This window comes from Manacus candei, unplaced genomic scaffold (assembly GCF_025592945.1).
Source record: "Manacus candei isolate 608988 ecotype Guabito, Panama unplaced genomic scaffold, ASM2559294v1 h1tg000095l, whole genome shotgun sequence".
Lineage (NCBI taxonomy): Eukaryota > Metazoa > Chordata > Aves > Passeriformes > Pipridae > Manacus > Manacus candei.
Genome location: NW_026138143.1, coordinates 1,832,699 through 1,857,685, shown reverse-complemented (window position 1 = coordinate 1,857,685; position 24,987 = coordinate 1,832,699). Strand labels below are relative to the sequence as shown.

General features: G+C 36.2%; 1 protein-coding gene across 1 annotated transcript in view; it reads right to left on the bottom strand.

The window, feature by feature from the left end:
• The window catches only part of CUL1 (cullin 1), a 52,699-nt gene that overhangs the window by 10,522 nt on the left and 17,190 nt on the right, over positions 1 to 24,987 (bottom strand). The window contains exons 3-11 of the mRNA XM_051768497.1: positions 14,486 to 14,660; positions 13,429 to 13,596; positions 12,338 to 12,388; positions 11,278 to 11,368; positions 10,419 to 10,582; positions 6,967 to 7,129; positions 3,267 to 3,397; positions 338 to 445; positions 138 to 244 (exon numbers count right to left, since the gene is read on the bottom strand). Of these exons, the coding sequence (XP_051624457.1) occupies positions 138 to 244; positions 338 to 445; positions 3,267 to 3,397; positions 6,967 to 7,129; positions 10,419 to 10,582; positions 11,278 to 11,368; positions 12,338 to 12,388; positions 13,429 to 13,596; positions 14,486 to 14,660 (1,158 nt within the window). The remainder of the gene's footprint in view (positions 1 to 137; positions 245 to 337; positions 446 to 3,266; positions 3,398 to 6,966; positions 7,130 to 10,418; positions 10,583 to 11,277; positions 11,369 to 12,337; positions 12,389 to 13,428; positions 13,597 to 14,485; positions 14,661 to 24,987) is intronic.

Sequence of the window (24,987 nt, the reverse complement as noted above, 5' to 3'; positions counted from 1 at the left end):
GTATCCATAACTTGGTATACTTAATTTCAGTAGGATCATTAAGTTCTGTTTCTGAAGATACAGTATAAAACTTCAAACACTAAAACATTTTAAAACAAAAGCCAACATGAAACAATAATTTGTCTTTGAAGACATACCTTTTCTTTAGTAAAGAGTCACAGTATCGTGCCAGTAGCTCTGGGGATTTACTGGATGATTGAGCCATTTTTGTCACTGCATTATTATTTATAAATCGACCACAAGCCTATAAATCACAAAAGACAGTGAAATTTTGGGAGACAAAACACTGAATGGAAATAAAAAAAGAAGTTCACCATATGCCACTCCATACACTTACTTTGTCTAGTGCAGCCACAAAGCCAGCATCATTGTTGAATGCAGACATGACTAAAGCATTGTATTTCTTATGGACATCCAACACAGTCTGTACATACATTTTTGGATCCTGCAATAAAGAGAGACTGGATTTTGCAACATGTTGACTTTCTACCTCCTCCAAAATGAAGCTACTCACTGGCCTAAGCAAATTTTTAAGGGGGAAGTCTACAAAGTGTTAGAAATATTTTAAAGGTAAAACAGTAACTAGAGTAATTCAGGTCCTATGTTCAGGACTGACTTACATCAGTGCAAGTTTTCATTTACAGCAACCAGAGTGCACAGTGTGTCACATTACACAGTACAAAAGACAACAAAATCATTTACTCAACCACTGCAACCGTTTTCAAAAAGTTATGCTTAATTCGAATCAGTTTATGGCACTCACAGACCGGGTCCTACATGCAATTACTGATCTTTGCATCTCAATAAAGACAGAGTGGAGTCAGAGTAGTGAGGGACAAGTAAAACACCAGGCACACAGGACAGCTACTATACAACAGACTAAAAAGTCTAGACATCTTCAATCTGGAGATCAGAAGTTTGAAGAGAGTATGACTGGAAAGATAATTATCACTAAAAGCCACATTTTGTAACTACTGGGCATTTGATGAAAGTGTTTAAGACAGATAAAGGCCATTTTTACACATAAGGTAGTGGACTTCTGGAACTTGCTGCCACAGGAGGTTGCTGGAAACAGAATCAGCAAGTTCAACCAGGCATGGAGTTACTCTTGTAACATTCCTATCTGGCAACAAGAGTTCTGGATGCTGGCAAGAAATGGTAGAATACAGGTTGGGTTTTATCAGGATCCTGAAAAACGCTTCCTGTTGCCCCTGAAGACAGGCACAGACTACGTGGACCACCAATCTAATGCGGTGCTTGAGATAAAGAACTGAGATTACTGAGAATCTCATAAAGCTCAAGTGGATTTGAAGAACATTCAGAAAAGCATCTACTGATTACAAGGACTCAAAAAAAACCCACAACAACAAAACCCAAAAGCACAAAAAGCAGCAATCTTCTGAGTGAAGAGCAGTCTTGTTAATAAAGTTAACAGAGACCAGAGCACAACTCATTCTGCAGTAAAAATCTAAAATAGGTGAAATGAGTCAAACTGGTATGACTGTTTCTCTGCACTGACTGCAGAAAAACTGAGAAGCATTTGCTCAGCTGATTATCTGTTTAGATACAGTATGGGTAAATGAAGTTAGGTGGAATCAATCCTACCTACGTGTGACAGAGGGCTAACAAGGCAATGATGAACAGCTACACAGAGGTGTGAGTGATACTGAAGAACAGGCAAGATGGTTCCCAAGGGAAATAGCAAAAGGTACTGCTATGAATATGAAGAACAAATGTGTGAAATAAGAAAAGGAACAAAAGAGAAAGATGAAGAAACAAGGAAGAGTGTCATGAGCAGGTTGAGTTTTGTAAACAGATGGAGTCAAAAAAACTAATACATACAAATCTCGGGCCTCCCCTCTCTCAAAGAGGAACTAATTCCTGGAGAAAGAGCTTTCATATTTTTTTTTGATAAATTCTTCGAGGTCTAAACAGAAAAAAACCTCAAGAGTGATGACCACTAGGGGGATGTGTCAAGCACACAATCAGAGTGCATCTGATTTCCAAATTTAAGGTGATATCTACAGATGAAGCTGAAGATTCCTGAACTTGCTTCATGCTTACTTCATGATTCATAAAGGATCAACACTGCTAAAAAGCTATGTACTTAAAACTACTGAAGTGAACCACAGATCCTACACACATCACTAGAGATTACTGCTTTAAAGATTACTAGTATGAAGTTATTTCAAGAATTTCTCAGGACAGCAACAGTTTAAAAAGAACTTTGTCAAAAATCAAAGTTAAACATAGAATATCCTGAGTTAGAAGAGACCCACAGGATCACTGAAGTCCACCTCCTGACCCTGCACAGGACCACCCCAAGAACCATGCTATGATCATCCGTGACAATGCCTGAGAGCATTCTCCAAGTGCTTCCTGAACTCCACTTTAAATAAAATTTACCAGAATCTATATTCTATCCTGATTTTGCCTTGTGCAGTGTTTAATTATTTTTTTTTTCCTGGAAAATATCATATTGTCTATATATAGGCAGAAAGGTCAGCAAAGGGTTTAAACAACATCATGTTTCCAAGATGCAACCCTAATGAATACAAATTAGTATTAGACATAAGTCTGAAATTACAATAATGGGATAAAAATCGAAAAACCAATTACATGGCTAAACGATTGCAGTGATTCAGAAGGCCTGACTTGCTCCTTATATTGTGACCTTTCTGACCACTTCAATTCTTTTTTCTTCTTCTATTTCTCATTCTTTTCTAAAAAGCATAAAACCATGTACCAAAAAACTCAAACCAACAGATGCTTTCTCCAGACAGTCCTACCCAAGTCAGAATTCTGTAAGACGATGAAATAAAATACAGTCCCCTGGAGATAATGCTTCTTGAAACAGTGGACTGTCAGGTCTATTTGTATTGTAAGTGTTGGGTGTTGTATCTGCACAGCCAGCTTTCCAAGCAGCATGACATCCTGACAGAGAGCAAAAACTCAGACAGAAACTCACCCTCCTCCCCAAAACCAAACCAAACCAAAAAAAACATCCCACCACACAAAAACCCCTCCCACCTAAACAAAACTGAAAAACACCTCCAAAACCCCCTCAAAACTCAAAGAGTAGTAATAAAGTGATATAACTTGTTCTAAGCCTATTATCAACATTTAAGAATTGCCTAGTACTTACAAATTAAATTAGTGAGAGGGAAAACATAAGCAAACTGGAAATTTTATCAGAAAGCATTCACCATCCTCTAATGTAAAACTGGCAGCAACTGCACACAGATTTAGTTTGATGGGATACTTGCATTTAGAGCAGCTTCTCCACATTTTTCAATTGCAGCTAGACCCTGATTATGAATGTGGGTTTCCAAAAGCTTTTTCAGCTCTCCAAGGCCATCCTGGATTCGTGATACAAGGTTATACATGCGACCCAAGTCTGGAAAAGGCAAAAAAAAAAAAAAAAGAGGAAATCTAACAATTCCCATTTGCACCGGCTATGATTCCAATTCCTCATTTACAAGCTGCCAATAGGAATTAAACATCCACTGTCACAAAAACACACATTCAACTGCTTCTGTAAAAAACCAGAAAAAACTACAGTAAAAAATTATACAGTATAGCAAACTTTTGCACTCACCTGGAAAGCTAACACTAGTTAAAGAGAAAACAATCCTTTAATATTAATATGTTTTAGCTTCACCATGTGATATAAATCTCAAGACTATAAAAACCCCACTTGAATGGTAGAAAATTTACTTCTGATTTCTAGTTTTCATAGATTTAAAGCAATGATTGTTAAAATGCTCTTATTTACACAACATTATAAAGTGTTACCATGAATTAGAGACTGTTACTAGCATTACTGCTGGCTGCGCTACAAGTACAACATTCTCCAGCCGACCACTGTCCTTTAAATCTTAATCTGAACAGGACAGTTCTCAGAGATCTAACACTACCTGTGGCCCTTTGTATATTAACACTTTTACTTTGGGCAGCACCAGTGGTAATGGTTGGAAATTTAAGGCAAAATGTTATGTCTTGATATGACCTTAGCAGATAAACTGAAACATCATAAATCAAATTTCTCTCAATAAAGCATTGTTAATAAGAGACATTTCTTAAAAAAAACCCCAAACTGATTATCAGTAGAAATAACTGTACCTGAAAGAAAAAAAGAGGTTATGAAAAATATTACCATAGAACAAAACTAATAAAGGTAAAAATAAATTGGATGTCATTTCACATATGTTAAAACATCACATTCAAATCTCACCAGTTTTCAGCCAAGACTTTCCAAATCAACTGGTAATTCTGGAAAGTCTAATATTGAAGAGGGTTTTGGTTTTATTATTCAGTTTCAACAGGGTAGATGCTTTGTACCTTCTGAGTACAGAACTCTTTAAAATAAAAAGCAAACTTTAATATGACTGTAAACCAGGTATGCAAACCCACTAGTTATCCTCTTGCAATCTTGCCCTCACTGAACAGGCACTCAAGTGAAACAGTAAACAATCAGATTATTTACTGTACACTAATGAGGATATTTCACCTTGTCAATTCCATCTTAAGGTTGTCGGCTGCATCAAGCTCTTCTAAAGTGTAAGGACTTCTCTGAAGGGCTTATGAGCAATTTGTTGCCATATGAGGATTATCAGATTAAACAAAACCAAGCAATAAAGAAGCTGGAGCTCTAACTAACTCTGAAATACAACACACAGTTTGATGCCTTCTAATACAGAAGCGATGACATCTCAATTTAGATCAGTTTCTGTGTAACATTTTCTGTTCCTTAGAACTTTGTCAAACTTTTGGATTAGAAAAGGAAACTTTTTTTTTCTATGAAAACCATGATTGCAACCTGATGTTAACCTTTATAAGAACATAAGAATACTGTACAGAATTTTAGAAAAAAGATAGGAAAATAATGCTATGCACAGGTATAATAAGCTGCTGCCAGATCTATCCACAAGCAAGGATTCACAGGTTGGTCTATCAGGATGTCTATGTAAGGTGAAATAAGGAAGAGATGCCACAAAGCCTCGAGGAAGATTTGCACAATGACTCCACCTACATTGTTACAGTCTGCTCCCAATAAACATAATTATTTCCTATAGGGATCATACTGATGTGAACAGGTGATACATGATGAATGTGTCCCACAACCTTTATAACCACTTTATCAGTTGCACAATGAGATTAAAAAGTTACAGAACACCAACAGGAGTGGCCTGTAATACGATATGCTTAAGCACAGTTCACATGGGAGGACCTCAAAACCAGTGTGTACTTTCAAGAGCAAAGCAATATATATTTTAACTGAGAGCAAGAAGTTTTTATTGTAAGTTTAGGATAGTCTATAAAAGGCTATGTTAGCCTATCACAAATTTGAGAATGAACTGATTAGAGCGATTAAAGAATGAATTATCAGACAATCTTTCAAAATAAATGTTTCTAATCTTGAGGCTTTGTGAAACTTAGAAAAGGGGCAGGGAACTACTGTAATTTGCACAAGTGAAGCCCGATAAGAGAAAAGAAAATATTTTGAAAAAGAAGAAGAAAATCGAGTGTTTTAAAAGACCTAACTTATCTTAGAAATAACCTAAACGAAAGTAAAACCAAAGACATACAACTAGACAGTGCCCAAGACACAAGATACTCCTTTTCTTTTTTTTCCACCCTGACAAACTTACAGAATTGTGTCACTACAGTAAGTGACTGTATTAAAGGCTCACATAACCCATGAACTTGATAAAAGGGGAAAAAAAGCCTGTGAAGGCCTCCTGAGTCCAAAACACCCCCTTTCTTGCTTATTCTACTACTACTTTGATTGTCAGAAGTCATTTATAAAGTCATTTATTCCAATTAGAAAGTAAATATTTACAAACATAAACATTTGACTCTTAAATACTAGTACAGAATATTTATATTTGAATCAGCTAGCTTCTGACCTACTAATCATGCTGAATTGCCCTTTTCAGTTTTGAATCATCTCTTAGTTATCAACATGACTATTACAGTAATAATTCATAGTTGCTATTTTGAGACTGATATATAATGAGACAGTCATAGTTGCAATCCAAAACTTTCAAGTGAATAGTATCATCATTAGTAACTTAATCATAGTATCTCTTAAATCCTTAAAAGCAGTATTTCAGCTACAGAGCCTTACTCAGACTTCAAATACAGATTTAATTAATTCCCCAACTGGAAAATCAGAAACATTACTCACCCTTATCATCTGCACGATCCACAGGAATTACCTGCCCCTAGTTGTGACTTACTTTGTGCTATGTATTAACTTCCAAAGAAACTCATAAAAACCAATACAATTGACAATTCCTTAAAGATACCTAAACTCTGGTAATCTTCACTTCTGTTAGAGGAACTGCTGAAGAAGACTTTATTCTAGGTATTCTCAATGATGATATAAAGTCGATCCATTAGTAACACTCAAGACTCATTTTCACAGCTAAAATTAGCTCATCAATTAGTAATTTCCACCCTTTCCTTGTGCTGATATGGGGTTTTATGTATTTTATATAGTCTGTTTTAAAAGCTACTTATTTGCTTCTATTCCTCTTTTCACATTTCCTATACATAATTCTAAATACTTTAGATTTTAAAATTCTCACTGATGACTCAGAAAGATCCATGGATTGCTGAAAGAGCAATCATCTGTTTTTCATCTCCCATCTCTCTCACACAAACTTCAGCTCCTGCTGGAAGGATGGCCCCAGTGCTCTTGAAGCTCTTCCAGCCATGTTAATAGAAATCAAACTAGTGATGTTCTGCCTTAGTATTTGGGATTGGGATAGGTTCCTTGAAGCAATATTATCAGACATCCCAATTTAATCAAAACCTGCTTGTCAATCAGTTTAGTGACTATCTTTTCTCTTAATCTAATTCCTGAACAAATCATATTTAGCCAGCACCAGATTTTACATTATTAACAAATCATCAGGGAGGAGAGCTCTAAGCCTAAAACCAATGTTTGAATCTCCTTACCTTCATTTTTGTCAGCATCCAACAAATTCTGAAACTCTGTATGAAATATCTCCAGATGTTTTTCAATAAGTACTTGCTCACATTTTCGTGCTAACTCATCTTGTGTGCTCTCATGGAGATATACCTGAACTCTACGCTGTTCCTCAAGAAGGCGAGCTTCAGCCTACAGAACACAGAGGGAAACATGAAACCTGCATGGAAGGCAGAACACGAATCCAACAACAGAAAACAGATAAAATAATCTTAAAACGACAAAATAATCTAGAAAACAACAATAAAAAATCAAAACTCTCACTAATGTGCTGTTATGGACCACCTACTCAAGCAGTTGTTTTTCTGGAAATCATAACATATGTTTGGAATCGATGCTTATGTTGATGATAATATTATGTACTGTTTAAATGGTGGGGGAGAATCACAGCAAGACTGTTTTACCATTGCTTCTGAATAAGAAGTTTACAGATGGAAATCTGCTGTCAGAAAAAGAGAAAGCTGCTGACATGAGATGTTGGCAGTTTTAGAATCAGAAAGCTCACCAGCTACAGGGGTAGTTTTGTTTAAGACAAACATGAATGTATTTCATGCATCCACAAAACTAAAAGGCAGAAAACTACAATTTAACAGTATGCCTATGGCAAATTTATTTGAATGATCTCATCTACATTCTTACACAGAAAAGCTTCCCAATAAACTACAATCATTTAAACTATACTAGCATTTAATTTGGCATATGAAATGCTACATATGCGTATCTTCCTGGCAAACTAAAATTTTAAATGTCACTTGAGGAATAGTACCTACGCCAAAATGTAAAACTGAAATTGTTTATATAACAATTATCTCTATTTTGTTTGGAAAAGTGTTAAAGATTTGCTTTACAAGCCATCTCTAATTGCAGCACATTATTAGGGATAAAGTGTGTATGTCCTCTTATCAGTCCAAATTATTTAAATTAGCAGTGTCCCCAAGAAAATGACATTAGGTTAATTCAGTTTCCTAGTATGTCAGAATATCGACTAAGCATGAAAGATCACAATACGGACAACAAAAAAAGGAACAATTCCACTGCATCATACTTAGACAGCTTTAAATAATCTCACCCACTGCTAGCTTCACTTCTTTCTGTAATGATTTTGCACTTAAGTTCTTGTGAAATGGTCCTGGATTACTGTCTCCTAGAGCTAAACCAGTACTGATTAAAATATAGGAAATGAAATCAACAGTTTGGGAAGGAATATAAGCTCCTGCTTCAGAGTACTTGTTAGTTTCTTACCAGTATGGAGTAAAAATCTTTACTGACAGCAAATAACAGCAAATCTTTCTGATGAACACTGGGGACTGGAATCAGACTAGTAGTTCTACTGATCTTGTATTTAAGCAATTCTGTACTTCTGTAGTTCAGGAAATTCTGCTGCTTCTAATGCTGCTTCTTAAAATATCCTTAGACCATCACTTTTAACATTAACAGTAAACTCTCACTTTCAGTTCCTTTATGAAAAGAAATATTTACTCTGACTTCATGTTTGCTTATGGTCTCATTTTTTTTGTGTTCTTATAATTCCATTTTCCTTTTAAAGTCACATTTCAGAAACAAGGGAAAAATAATTAGTTCACACAAAATATTTTCACCTGTTTTAACTATAGTGATCAAAAGTTCAGTTTCAGACTATATTTCAAGGGACAGTCTTAAAAAATACTGACCTTTTTCCCTACAGCACATCAGGCTATGCCAGCTTTACTCATGAGTTCTGGCCTGAGAAGAAAAATTCACATTCCTTCTAAACTCAGTAAGTCTGCCTGTATAACTGTACACACAAATCCTAATTCTAATTAGGATTTCATTGAGTATTCTACAAGAAACAACCACAATTCTACTATAACATGGTAACAGTGATGTTATGCTGGTGTGCACTAAGGTACTCCAACAGGTTTCTTTTTATTTTCCGATGCTATTTATGCCCAGTCAGAACTTAATGTGCAGTGCTTCAGGGAGAATGTCAAGTAAGCATACTAACAGCAGATTACTCCGTCTGCAGTTCATGCTTCCAACAGATTACTTTTAAGATCTTATAACCACTAGTCTATAAGGAGATGCCAAGACTGCTCAAATAGCTTGTATACATCTCTACTATACTAATTTGAGCGGAGACTTAAGGCTACACATTTTCTTGCTGAAGATCTGCCCTGTCTTTTGCCAAGTTTATAAGTGCTTTCAGCTTCAACATCAGCTTCTAGCAGTGATTTGCTCTTTTGTGGATTTTTGAAGACTTGAGGATTGTTTGGGGTACTAATAAGTTATTTCTACTTGCCACTAATCTCCAGTTCTTGAAATAGCAATGACCTTCAGACAGCTTTTTACTGTCCTGTACCAAGGAAGCCTGGATGAGCCAGTCATTCAGGTTATGAATAACTGAAATTCCCTTACTCCCTTTTTAGACATATATTAGGATGAAAGTTAAGACAAGAAATTAAAATGGAAGTAGCAAAAAATAATTAATTCAACAACAGAAAAGTAAACATAGGTAGGTTGGCTAATTACTGGGCAACTATCCCAACAGACTAAAGGCATGATTCAATTTACTATGTTATATCAAGGACTCTCCCACTTTTTTTTCTTGGTTAATTCATTGACTTTAATGCCAAGAGTCAAGAGAGGATGTGTTCTGTGGTAAAAAGCATTGCACAAAAGATACTGCATGGAGGGATGTGTATCTGCATATCACATACTCAAAAAACTCTTATTTTTTAACTAAGTTGAAAGGGAAAAAACAAGCAGCAATTCAGAAAGTAACAAAATGTGCTGAGAAAAATATACAAAGCAGCACATGTCCAAGACGGAAGATGACCTATCTATTTCACATTCAGTAAGACTGATCCAATAACCAGGCTAGAAATAGTCAATGTTTATCCTGTTTGCTCTTAGTTGCTCTGTCTGGGATTCCCAAAAGCAGAGACTAGTCAAGACTTTAAATCTGGCCTCTGTTGAACAGAAGTAACTGTGTAAGGTTCATTACAATGAAATATTCTGAGAGAGTTAAAGTTCATTAATGATCTATTTCCTTGGCCAGCTTGGTCAGGAAGAGATTCCAATAAATGTGCCAACACACAGTTCCTGTACAGGAACAGTCAACCTGTAGGTTTAAAGCAAAATTATTGTTTTAGTGTCTTGAAGTCTAACAAAATGTGAATTTATTTTAACATTCTCTTCTGTTTTGCCCATTAAGAATGTTTCAAACTTCCACTGTACTTCCTGAAATGCAGCAAAGGAGACAAACTTCAGACCAGATAAACACAGAAGCAAATCACTACAGGGAAAAAGAGCTAACTCTTCCTGTCAAAAACCCAGCATTTTAAGAAATTGATAATAAAAGCCTAGAATTTATATTATTTTACCTCTAAAAAATACCTGTATCCGGAAAAAAATTAATCACAAAGCTGATTAAGTAACTTACCTTCTTCATGTACTCTGTGACTGGGTTCTGTTGCAAGAATTCAGTACTTTCCCGTGTATAAAATCTCTCTGTGTCAGCAAGAAACTGAGATTCAAAGGATTCTTTATAGACAGTTAGTGTAGGTCCTTTTGCAAATGCATCATCTTCATTCAGCCCCAGCTCCACTACATGAAAAAAAAACAAAACCAAAAAAACCCAAGTAATGACAAAATTGTTTTTTATGAAGTGGTCTCGTGCAAATAAACAAAGTATACTCCTTCTAACTTAGATGAAGGTAATGGATTGGGACTGTATTAATGCCACTTTTAAAAACTTTTAAAAGTACACATTGATTTTGCACTTACACAATAACTAACACAAGACATTACTCATGTAAATTTCATTTTTGGATACATTTCTTAAATGGATTATAGGATTTGGAAAACTCTGCAATCTCAGAAGCTAGTTCAAATTTCCCCCCAGATTATATGCTTTTGTTTTTATTAATGAAACCTATAATCTGGATGGCAAAATTCTCAATGTCATGCAAATGGGAAAAAACAATCCCACTCTGCTTTGTAAACTACTATACTTTTCCCCTTCCAGATTTAGGTTCTAAATAACAGATTTGTAAACAATGAACACTCTTGTCCATTGGTTGCACTTTCAAGTATTACAAATATGGTATAACCAACTGTAATTGTACGAAGTGTCAGTACAAATATGAAGTTAAAAAATACACAACTGTATTTAAGTTACTATAAAAAAAAATCTTTATTGGACATCCGAGGAGGTGGGATGTTACTTCCAGGCTCTGATAGGGTACCTATATTTACTTATTCTTAAGAAAATAATAGAACCTTAAAGAAATCTCATTTACCATAGGATTGTACAACTCCACTGATCAGCCTTGTATTGATAGTTTCACCATTCCTTTCCTTTTCAATCAATTTCAACACCGCATTTGTTACCTTAGAAAACAGGAATTAAAAGTAAGTCAAGCACAGAAAAAGCAGCTGGCAGATCAAGCACAGTATTTAATCAAGACTGTATTCCTATACTGAAGACAAGTCAAGCCCCTTGAAAACAACATTTAAAGAGATCTGAACATATGAAATTCCTACAGAGTATGTTACACCTTTAAGTTATATAACATAATTACAGTCTGTTTAATGGTCAGATATATATGGGTATTAAAGTGCTTAGTCATTTTTCTTCATCTTTTTTTTTTTTAATTTCAAAAAAGCACATTCTAAGCCAAACTTCTTTTGTTTTATACCTAAAAGACAAGGTGACTCTGTGGCAAGAGCTGAACTCACCACCTGTTCTTTACACAAATGATCTGCTGCAACTACTTCCTCATGAAGTACTGGTAAGTAAGTGAAATCAACATACGTACATACCTGAAAATTGCGGTGGAATGTCTGGTTTTATATTGTGTTGATTCAAATAATTTAAAATATTTGGTTGACCTGAATCTCCCAGGCATCAGTGTAGATTTAACAATTCACAGTAACATCAGAAAAGACCAAAATCCCTGTCTGTCACTATCTATTCTCATAAAATCTTGACTCTCAAACCTTAAGACATGACTGTCATCAGCCCCAATTCCTGCATGGCTTAGAAACAGCTAAAGTTGCTACTTCATTTAATATGAGTCTCCTTAGCTTTTTTTTTAAAAAAGGACAAGAGTCCTCTCAGCAGAGAGATTAACAGAACAGTCTTGGTTATCAAGGTTCAATCATACACACAGAGAAAGGCCTATTCCCTCAAATATTTATCTTTTTTAACATCACAAAAGAGAAGTAGAAGGCTCCCTTTTATTTTCAGGGTTTGTGCCCCTCCCATCCTCCAAATTCTCTCTGAAGCAGTTACTAACAATATATAAAACTAACCCAATAAAATAACACTATAATAATAATATATTTATATATATATACCTGCTTATTTAATGGTCTGAATAAGCAGTCTCTCCAGGTCACCAAGGCAAGCTAGAAGGAAAGGAAAGGAGGTGAAAGATGGAATAAAAATATTTACATATACACATATACATGCAGGATAACTTCTTAAAGAAAGCTGATATTATATGCTAAATAATCAGAACTTTCACAATTATTGTATTTTGGCACACACATTTCTCAATCAACAAGACTGTTTCACACCTAAATTACCACTTGCTTTATTATTAACTCTGCCTTTTCTGACAGCGATCCACTGCCAACTGTGAAAACTAACAAAGCCAGGAAATTACTTTGACAATATACAGCTTTTTTTCTTGGCAATTTCCAGGCTGACACAGTCCCTTAGCTTTAGGCTAGTAAAGTTAAGAGGAAGGGAACTAAGGATACCAACTGTTTTTCTACTATATGCAAAGTTATTTTAGTGAAGCAGTAAAACAGTACATCACCTTCCTAATGCTACACCAGCAAGGACAATAATTATCATTTCTAAAAAACCCAAACAACAAACTTTTAGTTATCTGAGATACAGCACTTCTGCTAAGTTCTTCTCTTATTTATATTACTTTACATTACAAAAAAATTTATCAAGATCACATATCAATCTTTCGGAACTGTACCAAAATAACTTACAATACAAACCAAATGGTGACTGAATCTTAGCAGCTTGAATGCTAAAAAATTTGAAGAGATGTATTGAAGTCATCAGAAAAAAACTGCAATTTACTTCTTCATTTGGTATTTGAAACACTTGGTTGAATTCTAAGTGGAATGACAAGGCCACACTGATGCACACACAGACAGTGGTATAAGCAGCAAATATTCAGACAGACAACCCTCAACAGTCTAATACTGCAAGTCTCAATACATACAAGGCAGATTGAACATCTCACAGGCTGAGACCCTTGGAATTTTTACAAATATACTGGGGTGGGAGTATGGAAGGAAGGGAGATTTCCACTTTGCTCAACTTCTATGAACTTCCTACAAGATTCAAGCAGCAATCTGCAGGATGATAATGCAAACATGACAGATGGAATAGATAAATTGCTCCCTTCAAAAAAGCTACTTACTGAATAAATTTCATATATTCCTTTACGACCTTCATCGCACTCACGACGAACCCAGTGTCGATTGAGGTAGGCACATATCCCATTCAATACTTTGCTTGAAAACCTATAATCTTCCCACTGTTGAGTGTAGAATTTCAGCACACTCTCATCCATCAAATCTTCACCATCCTAAAATAACAACAGTTTACCAGTACTGTTGGGCAATTTCAAGGTAAAACCAAGATATATAAGGGTGTACAAACTGACTGCATAATTAATCTACACCATGCAATGTATTTATAGGAAACATAAGTGTTAATACATCTAGTTCTACATTAATAAAGCACAAAGCCAGTATGAGATTTTGGAATTAAAATGCTGGGAAAAAAATGCACAGCATAGACAAAGGTCCAGAAAATACTCCTGTCCCTCCTGTGGGAGAGAGCATGAGGCCACTATGTTAGAATCAAGCAGTGACACTGATGGGTGCACCAGGTAATGCATTCAAAATGACAACCTCCATAAAATGTACCACCCATTCCCACTGTTGCTCCTTGAGGAGCTGAAACCAGTGAGTGTGGATGGGAGAGAAGTAGTAATGAAGTAAACGGGTAGTAAATGAAGCTCCACATTCAAGAAAACAGGTATGGCATAATATTTCCTTTTCTTAAGAAAAAAAAAAAAAGGAAAGATAAAATTTTAAAGTTCAAGTGTCTTTCCAAACTGGACCTCTACAGCCTGAATGGACAAGGGAATAAAACCATGAGTACATTCTGGATAATGTTAAAATACAAGACAGTTTAAGATGGCAGGTAACAGTACTTCTCTAAAACACAGGAATGCTGTTTTGGCTTGATGGGGAAAAGCAGCTCACAGGTACAACTTAGCAACTGAGGTAAAGCCTACAAAACATTCTAGTGGCTAATGGAGACAAAAGCAGACTTCAAGATTATTCTTTTTTTTTTTTTTTTTAACTTCCAGTGGCTGCATACACTTCTAGGTTTGTTGATACAAGCTTTTCTCAACCTAGCCCCTATTACTTACTACAAGTGCAGATCAATCTCACGTCCCATCTTACCTTAAGGAGATTTGTCAAGTAGTTCTTCAGAAATTCTTTTAGCCGTTTGTACAACTCCAAGCCAACAAACTGAGCACCTCCAGGTGTCTGGCCCTTTTTTGATTTAGAAGGAGGTACTCCAGCTCCCCGTGCTTGATTAGACTGGTGTACACTGGTACAGTAGTTATAAACATGACTGACAGGAGCGTTAAGGAACACATAAGTACCAATGTAAGACATTAAAAATAAAATGAAAAACTACATTCATTTCAATAATGTTACTTATATGACTTAAACATAATACATTACAAGATGCATTAGGCCACATCAAATCATACCAAAGCTAAGAAAATGAAGTAATTTTCAGCAGAGTTATCTGCAGTAGAAATCTGTAAAACTGCTGAGAGCACTGCAAGTACTAACCTCAACATCAAATTTACCTAACACTTACTTAACAAGATCACCAAGAAAACAAAGCAGTGGAATTTGCTGATAAGGTTATTTTCAACATTTAAATGGAATTTATTTGATGTATTATATTGGCCTTCTACAAATACCTAAGCTTTCATTTGAACTGGAAGAAAGTTCAACACTAACCCTCAAGCAACATTCAGTAGTTGAAAACAGAGAATATTTTTGCATTCTTTCAAACACAATCCTTTATAAAAGATTTGTCCACTTAACACTGACAGACAGGGCACAGACCTGGAAAGCAGTAATGGTGAGAAACATGTACACTTAAAAGATTAATAAATAAAAATTAATAAATAAATAATGGAACCCAATTTTAGGCTACAAGTATAATCCCAACACTTAAGTGTAAAATCACAGACTCATAGAATTGCTTAGGTAAGAAAAGACCTCTAAGATGAGTCAAACCATTAACCTGGTGCATCCAAGTCCACCACTAAACCACCTCTCTAATCACCACGTCTATGGGTCTTTTAAATACCTCCAGAGACAGTGATTCCACCAGCTGCTCCTCACAGGACTTGTGCTCTAGACCTGTCACCAGCTCTGTTGCCCTTCTCTGGACATGCTCCAGCACCTTAAAGTCTTTTGTGTAGCGAGGGGACCAAAACTGAACACAGGATCTGAGCTTCAGCTTCACCAGTGCCAAGTACAGAGGGACAATCACTGCCCTGGTCCTGCTGGCCCCACTATTGCGGATACAGGCCAGGATGCCATTGGCCTTCTTGGCCACCTGGGCACACTGCTGGCTCATGTTCAGTCAGCTGTCAACCAGAACCCCCACGTCCCTTTCTGCTGGGCAGCTTTCCAGCCATTCTTTCCTCAAACTGTAGTGCTGCCTGGGGTAGTTGTGACTGAAGTGCAGGACCCAGCACTTCTCCTTGTTGAACCTCATACCACTGGCCTTGGCCCATTGACCCAGCCTGTCCAGATCCCTCTGCAGAGGCTTCCTACCCTCCAGCAGATCAACACTCTCACCTAACTTGGTGTCCTGTGCAAACTGACTGAAGGTGTACTTGATTCCCTCGTCTCAGTAATCAATGAAGATATTACACTGAACTGGTGCTGGTACTGAGCCCTGGGGAAGAACAAACATGCCTGTTTGTTGCCCATGCTGCATGCATTGACACAGATGCACTTGGGTTACTGAACCCAGGGTGATCCAGGGTGAAAAGCTCTAACTCCTATGTAACCAGGCAATTCTGTGGTTTCTAACATATCAGTGACCCTTTTGTCTTTGCTGTCACATGGATCTCCATCCCCTACCTCAACTGAGATGGCAGACTGAAGGATCTCACTAGCATGCTACCCCTTAAACGTTGGTGCTGCCCCCTGGTTTCATCCTTCTCCCCCTTCAAATCTAGTTTAAAGCTCTCTCAATGAGCCCTGCTATGCAAAGACACTTTCCCCCCTTTGAGACAGGTGTATCCTGTTTATTGCCAACAGGCCTGGTGTCGTATAAACCAATCCAAGATAAAAAAAAAAAAAAGAAAATCAAAATTCTGTCAATGACACCAGGCTTGGAGCCAAGGTATTGATCTGCCAGCTTTTCCTGTTTCTTCTCTTATTTCTTGCAACTGAAGGAGAGAGGAGAAAAGTACTTGTACTCCTGATCCCTTAATCAGTCATCCCAAGGCCCTGAAGTGTCTGTTGATTACCCTCGGACTTCTGGCTGCAACTTCATCGCTGTTTACCTGAAAAATCTGAGGACCATACCAGGGTAGGAAGTTTTCTCTTCACACCTTTAAGCCAGGCTACACAAAGGCAGCAGACAACCCTAAGAAGTGGTAGTAATAATTTTTCCTCTTACACTAATACAGCCTGGAACTGTTAATATAACATTTCAAGAAAACACTCAGTTTTCTGACCTAAAACATTCGAATATTCAGAGTTCTTTCGAAGTATTAAGAGGAAGTCACATTGCCCAAAACATTTCAAATAAGAAAGCATCCTGAAAGAAATCACTCCATATGCAAGAAAAATAAATTAGCTGGGTAGCACCTAAAAGAACTTGATGAGGACTCAGATCTGACAACAAAAATCACCCTAATGATTCACACAGCAAACAATCAGCCAACAGGAACAAAGCTACTGAGCACTCATGCTTCTACTGACAGTCTAAGGGCAGGCTTTTGAATCACATCTTGTGTTAGAGAACACTGTACTAACCAATCCAGAAGGTTTAATTTGGTTTTAACTTGTGTTTAGCACAAGTGGACCCAGCTTTAACCACCAGACAGGTTTCTTCCACAGTACAACACATACTATGAAATTAACAGAGTTGACTTTTATCTTTCCTTTCAGAAACTCCATCACAATGTAGTGGAAGACATCAGCACAACCAAATCCCAAGGGAATTATAAACCCCAGATATATGACACATTACAGTCACTGTGAACAGAGTTGCTTGTAATAAATAGTAAACTCAAGTAAAAAAAATTATTACAGTATCCAGTTAACTTTCTTGTAATTAACTTTAAAAAAAGCTTCATAGACAAATCATACCCTTAAACTGGGTTTAATGATCAGAGTATCTTGCATGCCATCAGGAACAAGGCCCACAGTCTTCATATCAAACTGGAAGGAAAGACTGCTCATGGTCTGTATTCACATACTTGTTCAGAAAGCCATTGCATTCTGTGCAAAGAAGCAATGCCCTTTGCCTAAGATTAACCCTTTCTGAAAACATAAAGCATATTTTCATTTCCTATCTGTTATCTCATCCAGGTGCCAAAAAACTAAATTTCCAATGGTATCAACAAGTAACATAAAGACTTCATCTGTGCTGAATTGAAGCAACTGAACTTTTAATCAGCCCCTTATCTCTATCAGCCACTGATTTCCTGGACATTAATGATTTTTTCTACCTCCTAATCATTTGTTTGTTCAAATTCCCTGGTACTGCTGCTACTATTACCATCTACACTTTGACTTCAGAATTCCCTGTTCAAGTGAGGAACACCACACAGCACAACAATTTTTTTCTAGATACGCAACTTACTTTATTTCCAGAAACAAGAAAAGCAGGGCTTATCTCAGAGTTTAATTTTAAAGGAGTTACTATAAATTTATCTAAAATGGAAAACCTCTCCATCATGATACAAGGAACTTAGGGCTGATTCATAAATACCCAGTTGACAGACTTGTTTCCTTCTTCCTCTAACTCTCTTATCCCAAGTAGCTTTGAGCAAGCCTAAAAATATGAAGACTGTCTAGATGATGGGTAATTCTTGCAGCTTTGAGAGTAGCGCCTGACGAAAATATTCCTTCTGTTCACCTCTACAAATAATCACAACAACCTTCAGAAAAATAAAGACCAAGGTTAGAAGGCAAAAGCCTTTTCCTAACTCCATACATTTTACTATTAAACTCAGGATTCCTTGTGAAGTAAATACTGAGAGAGATTGAGACTTTTTGTCCATCCCTGACAATAATCAACTCTGAGCTGAACAAAAGTAATATCAGTAATGCCCATCTTTGTCTTTTATTCTGGTTTGAGACTTGCTACCCAAAGGGTTCAAGGCAGCACTTTTGAAATTCTCTAATATAGTTGTTCTATACAAGTCACACTGAAGTTAGTTTGCCTGTGCAGAAGGCTGTTTGCAAGTGTAAATAACTCTTTGACATACTACATCTAAAAGAATGCTCTCTCACACTTTGTTTACAATCTGTGTCCCCATCTGCTAAAGCCAGCCACTGACAGAAAGATTGACATATTCAAAACAAAATCAGATTTGTGCTGTTACAACAAAGTATATGACAGTCCATCTCAGAATAACAAGGGGAACACTATGAGAAGAATTCTTGGTTGCAGAAAGCAAAATAATCCCCTCAATGCTTTGTATGCTAGAAGCCATATACATATACAAACAGCTATCAGGAAACTTTTTTGTGGGTGTTTGCACAATGCTGCATAGCAATTTCCAACTACAATAAGCAGAGAAGTAAATTCATCAGTAGAATAGTTTGCACCACAGTGAAGCCGTGCTGGTCCCCAAGCTTCTGGTTGCTGAACTTCAGATTTGGCCCAGCAGACAAACCATCTATAGGAGGAACAGATCGAGACCAATGTCCTCTAACCTCTACACCTTCCTTACAGTGAAGGAGAAATTACATTTACTTATCTAAATTAAAATTTAAGGAAGAAGACTGCAAGGAAGTTTATGAAATGATTCAGCATTGTGCTGTTCAAGATGAAAAATCTATTTCAGAATGTTATTCTCCTACGATACTCTTTGAAATGGGATACAAAAACTAGCCAAAGACAAATTAATTTTACCACCTTTGTCATCAATATAATTGACACTACTTTTGACTTCCTTGGCTCAGTTTCTAAAGGTGAGCAGAGCAAAGGGGAAAAAAAAAATCCCATGCCTCCAAGCCATCTGGTATAAGACCATTTCCACAACCCACCTGGAGATCTTCCTTGGCACCTGCTTTTTCAGTAGCATGAGAGCTCATGCAGGCCATCAGTCATCTGGACTAGGGAAGTAACCACCACTACAACTAACTGTTGTCCCTGTTCCCAGATCCTTTGCTCAACAGATCTGAACTTCTGTGTCCACACAAGGGAAGTGAAACAGGCTCTCTCAGTAACAGTCCATATATTTTTTGGGCAAGTATGCCATCAAAACACAAGCTTGAGCACGCCATGCTCAGCTCTAACCTGCTCTCCTCCCCAGAAAAGTACCAAAGTACTCCATACAGCTTTTTTTTTTTTTAATTTTGTCCAAGAGCAACTGCAAAAAGAAATTATATGAGGAAAATTATCAGTTTTGTAATTCAACACACAACAGGAAAGCAGTCAGACTTTACACTGATGGGTGCAAATTACTCAGTTTTGCAAGAGTCCTTAGTCTTAAATTTTTAAAAAAGAAAACAGTTCTGCTGAGGTAATAACTGATTCCTCTTTCAGCAGTACAGCTGGGTCCCCACAGTTCTTCCATTTTCCTATGAAAAATTCATATAACTGGAAGAAGTCTGTTGAGAAACAGATATGTAAAACTGAAGGAACTGAAAGGGAAGCAGAATTAACACAACATAGCACAAACTATATTGCAGAGAGAAATGACAACTAAGCTTTTTAAAAGGAGGAAGCCCACAACAACAACAAAAGCTGAATGCTCTACCAAAATTTCTCTGTTTTTACGTCTAGTCTCTTTATTATAAACATCAGTTTTAGACATAAATTTAGACTAAGTTGAAATTAGTTCCACTTCTGTGAAAAATTTGTATTTTTCCTAGATCACACCAAAGGCATGCAAGAACACCATACAGAAAGTTACTGAAAATACTGATAAGAAAATTGCTAGGAACGATTATGGAAGTTTTGTATTCTTGTAAAACCACTTCTAATACAAACAATACAGCCTATTATATTTACTAAAGAACAGCTTTACATATTTTCTTTAAATTAAAGCCACTCAACTTCTGTTGAAATCCAGAAGATGAGGCTGTGTGAACCTCACAAAGCCACCTCGGGCATAAGCAAAGGTGCTAAGAGACATACCTACATGACTTTATTGTTTCATAAACCAAATAGATTAAGGAATTTTGCAAAAGTTCTTGAAATTATAAGGTTGTCAAAAAGCAATCAATCTTCAGAACAAGTGCTTTAAACACTCACTTTAGCTTTGTGAGGAGTAGCAGTAAAACAAAAAACCCAGAAACCTTCATTCTTTTCAAGAAGGTATCATCAAGAGATTTTATGTATGTTCGGTTCATCATTCAGTAAGGAAGGGTTACCTCCACAAAACAGTTCAAAGAAAACAAACAAAGAAACAAATTAGGATCCCTTCCCCAACCCCACACATTCACCACTTGCGTTACAAAGCAATTAAGTCTCTAGACTTAATTGATACATCTAAGTATTTAGCTTTGATACAATTGCTGTTCAACCATCCCATTTCAGTCAAACCATTTTAGTCAGGGAAGGATTGCGGCAGAGACTGAAGGAGCTATTACAGCATCAGCTGTGCAGCTGCTATGAAAATCCAGGCATAACTCAGCTCAGACACATTTCTACAAGTCTGAGATCAGAGAAACTTCCAGCAAAAGCTATCTGAAGACTAATAGATAACTTCTTTTTTCCCTCTTCATGGCATAAACTCAAAAGAATCACAGAGAAGCACTGAGTTACAAGAAAAACACAAATTTTCAAAGCCAAATGCATAAACAAAGTGCACAGTCTTAATGCCAGGAAATGTAAGATCCACTGTAACTGAGGTTGCTTTTAAATTTAGCTTTCGTTGCATTGACAGAGGTTGGTTTTGTACAGAATATTATTGGTTACTATAAAAAGCAAAGTAGAACAGCAAGCGATCACTGTGGAAGAGGACATAAAGGGAAATGATTAATATAAACATATTCTGCCCTTCTTTCAAACTGAAGCTGCCATTTTTGTAACTACACACAAATCCATACGATACCTACTTTTCCACACATGTAAAGGCATGTTATGTACCCTTCAAACATGTAAACAAATACATTTACTTCTACCTTCAAGCCCTAACTGGCACGGGATAAATGCTACGAAATCAGGTATTGAAAGTAAGCAAGACTAATACTAGCAGACAGCAGAAGCTGCTTTGATGCACCAAAGTGACCTTAAACAATCTGACATTGAAGTGAAAGGATGTCTTAGAGTGACAGAAACTCGAGAGAAAGTGGAAGTTTCCAAGATTAAAAAAAAAAAAAAAAAAAAAAAAGCATGCCCTAACACCTCAGTATCTTCTCAATATCAGAAAAAGCATAACAATCTCTTCGGACAAAAAAACCCCACAAGAACATACCATGCTGCCTGGTAACAACAGAATCATGTGATTAGAAAATAAGGATTTTCACAGTTTTAATATGCATGTGCTGAGTAAAAATCCTACTAAAATACAGGAATTCAAGTGAAAGCCACTAGGAAAAGGATTGCAATAGAAGCAACTACAAATGGATGCCAAAAGAAGGGCTTCACGGTTTTGACTGGGCAACATGTGCTACTGGTGCTGAATCTATCCAGAGGCAAAAAAATTGCTAACTATATTTATACATTCTATTTTATGAACAGACAGATTATCCTGAGTCATCTGGTAGTTTTAAAATGTAAGCATACTACACTGAATTATTTAATGTTTAACACAGCATTTTCCTTTACCACTTGCCAATATCTGAGAAAAAAAAAAATCCCACCTTATAAAACAATTACAGTAACCTTTTGTGATGTACAGTTAGTTACATTTGGTCCAATGGATAATCAGTAACTACCTCTTTGTTAAAATAAGTAAATAAGTAAAAAAAATTGAATCACAATAAGCAAATTTTGAAACAAGGATTTCATAAAATAATGAAATGTAAAAGAACAGCCTAACCTTAAAATACTTCAAAAATTATTCTGAAAATAATTACTAATGATGGCTAATAACAGAATAATATAAGAAAACACATTTGAAAAATCCAATTTACAGGTGACTTGAACAAATCTTAAGTCATAGTAAATTCAGTCATTTTACTTCAAATTTTCACATAAGAGCTATATGATAATTACGCCAAACAACTACTCAAATGTATCACTGGTAATTTTTATGTACACATTAGAAAGACTCTGAAAGCCAATCGAGACACTGCAATCTGGACACTGCATTTTATGTCTTAGCAAAACAACCACACCACACTTTCCACAGTATAGTAAACTATCCTTATTAATGAAAAGATTTTAAGATATCTTCATGTAAAGAAAAATCTTATTTGTTGTAAATTAATGGCATTTGGAATCTTTAAACAGTCTTAGTTTTCCCAATTGAATTTTCTTTAAATATTAAACTGAGTTTATGTAAAATAACAGTAATTTTGGCATTTCAAAAAAAGTAAACACATACAAAATAGAAGCACAACATTAATCTTTCCATTCACCACTCATATCTGAAAATTGGTAAGTTGATGTGTGCTTGGACAAAAAAAATAAGTATTTTAGGAAGTTACTAATTTTTTTGTCTAAGTCACTGTGAAAAATTATGCTACTTTAATAGTGCAGGAAAGTTTTCTGACAGTCTAGTACTTGGTCTGTGAATCTGCTTAAGATACATAAAACAAGAAAATTAAAAAAATCCTTTCATTCTCTCCACTGCAGAGTTTAAATACAAATGTAAGTAAATCCCAATTCATCCTCTCATACCACGAGGCCTCAGGAAAATAAACTGCAGGTTCACCATAAGATTAGTTTGAAAAACAAGCATTACCTTGTGGCAAAAAAAAAAAGAAAGAAAATAACACAAGATGTATGACTATTTAATCATTGCAGGTGACATTAAGAAGAGGTGACCATAAAGACAAATGACTTACAGCAATATAAATAAGTTAAGTAAGAATAATTCTAGTAAACAAAGTAATAAGTCTTCAACTAACAATTCAAAAAAGAAACTGACAACTTGCTACACACAAACACAGTCCTCTCCTGGACAGTCTAACTGAAGTTTCCTCCAAATAGACTAAATGCTGCTGAGAGATGTTCTGTCTATATGTACTGCTCTAACATTGACTTTAACAAGCTAGTCCCGTGGCTCACAGCCTATAAACTAATTGTCACTAAACTGAAAATAGGGTACACAGGCCCTTCACTCACATTAGTAGTGCTGTTAGATCTACTGTTCCGAGAAATCTAGTTAATTTTATTGACTATTTCTCTTTTCTGCATGAAGTCAATGCTTGGTATATAATTCTATGCTAGCTTGTAATATAGGCTGTCAGATGATGTTAGTTACTGCTGTAGGAGCTATCAGGTACTTCAGTACTAGAAATTACTTGATGTCTGGGTAAGGAACAGAAAAGCATCCAGATTTCATTTTCAAGAATCCCACATATAGGGAAAAAAGCCCAAACACCAGAACAACAAAACACACAAGAAAGAAACAGATGATCATCTGATCTGACAAAAAAACTGACAAAAACCCCCGCATCCTGCAATCAAAAGCACAAATAAATTTTAGTTAGAAAAAGGAGGGATGATGACCTTGGTAACCACCGTTGAGAGGAAAGATTTTTAGTTCACCTCAGTATTCTCAGATCTAGAAAAGCCCTGGAATAACCAACGTCTTTCTTCTCCCACTGAAATGAAGGGGAAAAAAAACCCCACCTAAAGTACAAACTCTGGCCTGTACTCAGAGATTGACTCTAGTGTCTCACAAAAAGAGACACTGAATAAAGAAAATTAGTGCAGGTGTGATAGAGATACAAACATCTGAATTGCATTCTTTTCCAGATGCACTTGACCAAGGCACAATAAAACCTTCTACATCTCCAATCAATTTTGACTGAAAAATTAATAGCAGATACAGGATTAAAGGCAAGTTTGCTTGTATGCATGGTTCTCCTCTGCTTATAAATTAGAGGGATGAAATTGAATCCATTTCATACCCTGACAAAAAAAAAGAAAAAACGGGGGATGAGAAGGGAGGAAAAGGACAAAAGAGGATGAGTGAAGACTGAAGTGCCCACTGCACAAGACCTAGCATCCTTTAAGTAGGGCTGATCTTCAGACCAATTACAGTTGCAGCTGAAACTCATCTGCATCTGTTCTGCTTTCCAAACTAGGCTGTTCAATAGGCAGAGCTTCCTGAAATAAAAGTCCATCAATCTACTGGACTTGCTGTATACAAAGACTGAGCAAATATGTTACAGTTACTGCATTTGAAAGGACAGTAATCTTTTAAGCACAACTTTTGAACATGTGCACATGGCATAGGATGCAAAATGCATTGTTGTCTTCATAGTAGATGAAAACCTCAGCCTAACCAGTGTCAAATATTCTGAGTTATCAAACTTGACAATCCACAAATCAAACTTGACCAACAAAATTATCCACTAAATTAATTCACTTATGAAAGTAACAAAAACAGTCCTTAGTTTTGAACCCGACCACTCCTTGAAGAAGCAATGGGAGGAAAATGAGTAGTTAATAGACAGTATATCCCTTTTACAGCTTCATTCCAAGAATATTTGAGAACATCAGGAGAGGAAAAAAAAAAAAGTGTTTTACCATTATAATTAGTACCTAGCCTTCAGCTGCC